Source organism: Penaeus japonicus, unplaced genomic scaffold, assembly GCF_977035675.1.
Source record: "Penaeus japonicus unplaced genomic scaffold, GWHDUDI00000001_assembly GWHDUDI00000023, whole genome shotgun sequence".
NCBI classification, from domain to species: Eukaryota; Metazoa; Arthropoda; class Malacostraca; order Decapoda; family Penaeidae; genus Penaeus; species Penaeus japonicus.
The window spans coordinates 39,332,118-39,339,617 of record NW_028234425.1 but is presented as its reverse complement, the minus strand read 5'-3'; the positions used below and the strand labels follow the sequence as shown (position 1 = coordinate 39,339,617).

Below are 7,500 nucleotides of genomic sequence, written 5' to 3'. Positions count from 1 at the left end.
GTTGGAGGCCTCATCGGGGATCTCAGATACGACGACGGTCTCGTTAGCGGAGTTCAGATTGAAGGCGACATCTCCCGGAGCCACGACCTGAATCACCCGAGCTGTGGACACGTCCGTCATCTCCTGTGCGGCACGGCGATACACGTGCAGCACAGCTGACCGTCTGACGCGTTCCTCTCCGCCCTCCTCCAGGTCCTCGTCCGCATCCAGATCGATGGACCGCGGGCGCCCGGCGTTGTCCATGGGGGTTCCCTGGCGGTTGACGTTGGGGTATTTGCGGACGGGGAGGTTGAGGCGCTCGCCGTCGATGCGGAAGCCGACGGGGACGGGGATCTCGTCCGAGGTGGTGTCGGCGTCGAGGAGGATGCCTTCATTGTCTGCCGATTTGCGCTGGGCGCTCTGAGGGGGAGCCACGTGCTGGCTGTCCGAAATGTCGACATTGGGGCGGCGGGGGTCAGGCAGTCCGACGGGAACCTGCTCGCTGCCGGAAGCCTGGTAGCCGAGAGCCTGAGGGGGAGCTCCGCCGTCGCACTGGGGTTCGGGGCAGCTGTATCGGCACACTTGGATCACACACTGGAAGTGAACGTTCATGCTGTCGGGGAACTTGAAGGCCTGGAAGTAAGCATAAGACACGACCGAGGCAGAGGACCCGAAATTCTTGACCTTCTGGAAGCGTCCCATAATCTTGGGTCGAGTGACGCAGCCTCTCTCGTCGACAAGCTGGATGGGCGCTCTCTTGCCATCGTGAGCCACGCAGTTGCGGACCATCATGTCGAACTTGTTCTCGTCGTCCTTGATCGCCAACACCATGGTCATCGTCTGTCCGATCTTTACGATGCCGGAAACCTCTGATGCCCAGGGACCTTTGCCAACTTGGATTTGCATCCAGCATTGCAGATTGTCGCCGAGGAAGTTTGCGGTGACGGCGTTGAGCATATCCACCTGGAAGAGAAAGCATCATTAATCATATGAACACGTTACTCACTCGCCTGCATAAAAAAAGATGAAACCGAATGGCAAGTCGAACTAAAGAGAGCCCTTTGCAAACACAAACCTGGAAAGGCCGGAAGGTGACGGACTTTTCATAGTAGTCGTACCAGGTGCAGCGGAGTTTTCTGGCAGCGTCCCACACCTGCGAAAAGAATTGTCAAGTGTGAAAAGTGCGTTCGATAGCAGCACATAATCTTCGAATGCATTCAACATTATTCTGAAGTTATCATACACAATCTGAGAGCTGTATCTGAAGACCCTACCTCCTGTACAAGAGGGTCGTACTGGATGATAATGGTATTCTCGATGAAGGTTCCTGAAGGAGTTGGCTGGCCGTAGTTGGCAGTGCTGGAGGAGGAGGTCATTCCGCAGCTGTTCAGATTGATGCTAAACTGCGTCTGCAATCGTCCTGCTCCGGGCTGAACATACACGCAGTTGGGGTCACTGTAAGTATCATCAAAGGGTCAGTGACAAAGTCCTTTATTTTGGGGATCGATTTTATTATTACCAAAGGGTCAATGGCCACGTCCTATATCTTAATTTCATAGCCGTGAGTCCCATATCCTATCGTGCGGAGTACCTCTCCGTCTCTACGTACCTGTAGTAACCTTTGCTGAAGATCATGCCATAGAAGGGACGATCGAACTCCACGGAAACTCGCATGAATGACTTCTCGCACTGAACCTGAAGGTAAACAGACGCGAGAACAAGCTATTAGTATTGTATAATAACATAGAATAATATATATACGATTCCTTACATACAGAAATACGATGTTCAATATTAGATGTCAAAGAATGTCTTGCTACTGAGTAAAACCGCACCTGTAGGTTTTTGATAGTGGGCATGTCAGGCTGGGTGAGGGGCCACGGGTCGTTTGGCACCCCTGGGACCCCCCCGATCTGAGGTCCGCCCACCTGAGGGCCCGCCAACGGGGGCCCGTAGCTGTCTCCTCCCCGGTGCTCGACTGGGAGGGCCGAGGAGTCGAGCGCATTCTGGTCAAAGGACTGACACTGTGGACAAAAGAGAAGACACATTATTACCGCGTTGGTTTACAGGCGAGAATATTCAATACATAATAATATCTAATGCTAAAACAGCCGAATGATCAACGATTCAAGTGGCAGAGGTTGCCAGGCATATGATCCCGGGGAAAGTCGGACAAGAGTGAAGGTGCACGGCGGGTGATGAAGGGCAGTGGGTCAGTCTTGCCCCGGCGCGCGTCCAGGGCGCTCGCTCGCGCACTTTTCCCTCCTTTTCCAGAAGGAGATCGGAGATAGGAAGTTGGTGAGGCAGCGGGGGAGGAGAGATGATGGGATAATGCGAATGGAGAAATTCGAGAGAGAGGAGAGGAGAGAAAGAGAATCTTGAATATATAATCAACTAAAAAAGTAAAGCCATATATCAGGATACACTTCCCTGATCCACGACTGGATGCAATGGTCACAGCGTTTGTTTGTCTGCATGTGTGTGTGTTTATTCGGCACACGTACACACAGCCAGGAAGGCCTGAGCTGCAAGGCCCTCCCAAAATAAAAGTTTAAATACACCTTCATTATGCAACCTAATTGTAAGTGTGAATTAAAAAAAGAAGACTTCCTCCATTTTCAGAAACGTCTGGTCATTACAAGAAAAGTAACAAGAAAAGAAAAATCAATGTTCTTCTAAAGTAAAACTTACTAAAACTTACTCATCCAACGACCGCCTCGTGTTCCAGCGTTTCCTTCGCCCTCGACAAACTCAGCGCCCGGTCACGGGAACGGAACAGCGAAGGTATTCCAGCCAGAAGCAACACTATGACAACGCAAGGTCACGTTGAGGAAGGCAGCGCTCACACGCATGGCAATCAGCGGGCATTAATGACAGTAATGCTGCAGACAAAAAGTCAGGGGCGGGGTATAGGGGAGGGGGAGGGGGGGGGGCATCAGCCAGGCTTCCGGGTGTTTGCGCAACCAACCCGCCCGCAGGTGAGCGCAGCACGAGCGGGTTTCCAATTTATTTCTATATATTTTTCGTAGCTGTGCAGAAATGTACGAGTTGCAAGAACGGTGCCCCATTGCAAGTTGGATCTCGACAGTCCCTCAACAAGGATAAGTATATGAAATATGAATTCCTCACACGAATTTTGCTCAACACGGGCTAAAGCGGCCAAAGTAAGGGCGAGTTCCGGGCGACACGCAGGCCGGAGAGAGCCAGCCGCAGAATGTGCAACAGCGTGACCACCCGACACCTGCACCACGGCAGACACTCGGCAGATCATGCCGGCCGCGGCAGACATGCTGCAGAGGCGCACGACAATCATTATTCTTTTCTCTAAAAGAAAAAAATGTTAATCACGTCAAGATCTAAATCCCTTCCGATGACTGACTCCTTTTCCGTCGCTGGTCAAAAGGTCTCGGCGCCGGCATGTCCATCCGAGTCTTAATAACTCTTCGCAAGCACTTTACGAGAATGGAGTCTATTCAAACGAGCGGCCAAGCACAGAGCCCGGGCGAGGGAGTACAAAGGGAGGCGCAGGGGGGAGGGGAGGCAGAGGGAGGGAGGAGGGAGGGAGGGAGGGAGGGAGGGAGCGCGGCACAGTGACCCGGACGGCTCACTGGGTCAGGCAGCGCCACACGTGCTTGGCTCACTGCTTGGAAACCTTCCCAAACGCCCCTCCCGAGCGCGGCTTCGCGCGTGTTGCGGCCGCCGTGGGTTGTTGGGACTACCGCAGGCGCGTCTCTCGAGGGCTGGCTGCATGGCCGATCCTCACGAGGAAAATATGCGCGTTTATTAAGAGGGACGAGTGTGATGTAATTCCGAGAGAAACAAAGAGAAAAGGAGAGCCAGAGCAGGTTGCGCCACGTCGTGATCAAGTTGCAGGGCGTCGACCCGGGCTTGCTAGACTGCTATGTGGATGTTGAACTTGTTTGTTGGGAACTTGTAGGACCCTGACCTTTTACGCTCGCACACACACACGCGCGCGCTCACACACACACACACACACACACACACACACTCACACACACACACACACACACACTCACACGTATACACACACCCTTCCGAATCTCACAAGCGAATCGCGAACGAACCAGCGAAACAACCGAACGACCGAATGACAACCTCCTCGTCGCCGTAAACAAGCCGAACCGAACTCGTAAGATGGCCGAGGTAATTAAGGCCACGAAAGCCGTTTTTCCGGGCCAGCGCCTCCCCGTTCCCACGCCGGCACATAGAGATCGGCCTAGAGTGCGGGCGGGGCTGACGACTCGACGCCTCGTGCGGGGAACGTCACCTGAACGGCGGCTTCGGAATTCTCGAATCTTATATGAGTCTCTGAGCGGGTGACGAGAGAGAGAGAGAGAGAGAGAGAGAGAGAGAGAGAGAGAGAGAGAGAGAGAGAGAGAGAGAGAGAGAGAGAGAGAGAGAGAGAGAGAGAGAGAGAGAGAGAGAGAGAGAGAGAGAGAGAGAGAGAGAGAGACGAGAGAGAGAGAAAGATGGAGAAAGAAGAGAAAGATGGAGAAAGAAGAGAAAGAGAGAGGTAGAAGAGAGAGAGAGAAAGAGAGAGGTAGAAGCGAGAGAGGTAGAAGAGAGAGAAAGAAGAGAAAGAGAGAGGTAGAAGAGAGAGAGAGAAAGACAGAAAGAGAGAGAGAGAGCAAGAAAGAGAGAGAGAACGAGAAAGAAAGAGAAATAGAAAGAGAGAGAGAGAGAGAGAGAGAGAGCCTTGAGAGAGTGCAAGAGGAGAATCTAGGTGCTCTGAAGTCCCACTCTGGCGTCACTCTCTCTTCCGGCCTTCCATCCACTCTAGTTTTCCGGTGGATGCTCATTTATGCTACTATTTACGTCGCATTCCGCTCCAGTCCGCTCAACCCTTTTCTTAAGACAACAAAACCTTCCTTCGAAGTCTTTCACTCAATCACGGTTATACAAAGGTCGTTTTGTCATTGCTTAAGTAAGTATTATCTCCAGCGGTGGTCTTTTCATTACTGTTATGATTATGATCATTATAATACTGATGATTATAATAACAGCTAATACAATTCTCATTATTATAATTATTATCACCATCATCCGCATCATAATCATTATTGTCAATATTACAATTATCAATATTATTATCATCATTTTTATTATTCATTTATTATGTAATTCATATATAATCCTAGAGCTATCTTTGTTTCAGTTCCTTCAGTCGACAGCAAAGCAGTTAAGTGCGCAACTTGCACATTCACTGCACCATGAAGAGAAATCTGAATCTCTCTCTCTCTCTCTCTCTCTCTCTCTCTCTCTCTCTCTCTCTCTCTTTCTATATATATATATATATATATATATATATATATATATATATATTTATATTTTATATATGTATATGTATCTATCTATATCTATCTATCTATCTAAATCTGTATAGATATATATATATATATACATATATATATATAGATATATATATATATATATACATATATATATATATATATATATATATATATGTATATATATATATATATATATATATATATATATATATATATATATATATATATATATACATAGAGAGAGAGAGAGAGAGAGAGAGAGCGAGATTAATATGAATATAAATATAAACCCGCATTTACATCCATCACAAATGACAACATTAGTGAATGGCCAAATGTCCGAGCGCCGCGCCGTGGCGAGGCGACTGCCGTCCGAGCGCCACAGCGCACGCGCGACGCCATGTGTTCTCGTGGCACGCAGGGCCTCGCCGTAGCTGGCACCTGTGACTGCGGTTGTTATGCTTGTCCTCTCACTTGTAATTGTCAAAGATTCGTAACGGAAAAGGTGGCAACTCGATTCACAGCGGGAATATTACCCAAATTAATCTCGAGGGTGAATTAATTATTTAGCGAACTGAATTGTTTTCTCGCCTTCTCTCTCGAGGCTATAATCAGCTGTTTACGGCACATAAATGGGGTTCTATCATTTTATGATTACGAACGGTATACCGAGCGAGAACGCCATCTGCTGCTCCTCACCCATGGCTACCGCCCCGCCCCTCCCTCCTCGGTGTCACTACCACTCGGTCTGCCTCCCCTCTAACCCTCTCTAAGAACTGCTAATTTCCAACTTGAATAAACATTCCCGGAATACTTATTCGCCCGCTCGCATAAGTCACCGAAAGGGCGGCCATGGCCAGCAAAAAGGCGCGGTGTCTGGGAGTGCGGGCGTTCGCGCAGGTGCGGCCACCCTAACTGTTCCCGGCAAAAGGTGCGGTCACTCGGGCCCTTCGCGCGGCCGTGGGTGCTATGCCACGCCCGCGGCGGGTTCGGCTTTGGGGCTCGTGAGGCCGAACGGAAGGTCACTGCTATGTCACTGCTGGCCTAAAGAGTGGATAAACTCTTTGCAGTGTGTGATGGAGTACGAACTGAGAGAGTCACGTAATTCGGGAGAAAGGAACGAACTTTTAACAGTAATTTCCATTTTATGATATTTCAGACCACGGAGTTGTTTTATAATGTTATTTATCCGAATTTGATAAAAGATTTAATCTTATATTTTGATCATCGAAGCTTCTTGATAGGTACATTGTTACAATACGATAACAAACGCAACATTCTCAAAATCAACTTCGTTGTTACCTTCTCTCTGCCTTTCCTTCCTATGCCACAACGAAAGACCAAAACAAATATGAACAAATTCTTAAAAATGTATCTAAAACAAACACAAACACACTCATTCACACACACACACACAGCAAAAAACATTTACGCGAGTAAACACACAGACACGAACACACACACGCACGGTAGAAGGTCGAATGGACAGTTAGTCGAGCGACAGATGGCCTCTCCACCTTTATCAAACATAAACGCCTCCAGATTGTTCTTTTTTTTTGTCTTTTGCTAACTTTAGGACTTTAGCACATAACTGCTTTATTTGCCACGTAAGTCAGAATACGAACAGGTCTTCCTCAGAGAAGGGCGAATTGCGCGTAAAGTTTACGATAAACAAGTGGCGGTGGACTTAGTATGCAAACTGACCACACGCCCCATGAGTCTTGACTAGGTCACTTAGCGTTTTGCAAATTCATGGCAGTGTGTCTCGAAGGAGTTCTCGGCAAATTAATATACTGACTAAATTATCGCTTCTTTTCTCTTCTTTTTCCGATTAAGCCACGATCCACAAATGACGATGTTCTGTGACAACACCATACTGCAGATGCAACCAGAGGAATTACGTAGCTGGCTAAATGCTGTGCAGTTCGACAACGGGTCTCTCTCTCTCTCTCTCTCTCTCTCTCTTTCTCTCTCTCTCTTTCTCTCTCTCTCTCTATCTATCTATCTATCTATCTATCTCTACATATCTATCTCTCTATATGCATGAATATATATATATATATATATATATATATATATATATATATATATGTATGTATATATATATATATATATATATATATATATATATGTGTGTGTGTGTGTGTGTGTGTGTGTGTGTGTGTGTGTGTGTGTGTGTGTGTGTGTGTGTGTGTGTGTGTTTGTGTGT

At 47.9% G+C, this 7,500-nt stretch overlaps 1 protein-coding gene across 2 annotated transcripts in view; it reads right to left on the bottom strand.

Moving 5' to 3' along the window:
• The window catches only part of dyl (transmembrane protein dusky-like), a 23,364-nt gene that overhangs the window by 1,300 nt on the left and 14,564 nt on the right, over positions 1-7,500 (bottom strand). For both annotated transcript variants that reach the window (XM_043011017.2, XM_043011018.2), the window contains exons 3-7: positions 1,815-2,003; positions 1,589-1,674; positions 1,254-1,434; positions 1,055-1,132; positions 1-942 (exon numbers count right to left, since the gene is read on the bottom strand). The exon at positions 1-942 is cut by the window's left edge and continues 1,300 nt beyond it. In XM_043011017.2, the coding sequence (XP_042866951.2) occupies positions 1-942; positions 1,055-1,132; positions 1,254-1,434; positions 1,589-1,674; positions 1,815-2,003 (1,476 nt within the window). The remainder of the gene's footprint in view (positions 943-1,054; positions 1,133-1,253; positions 1,435-1,588; positions 1,675-1,814; positions 2,004-7,500) is intronic.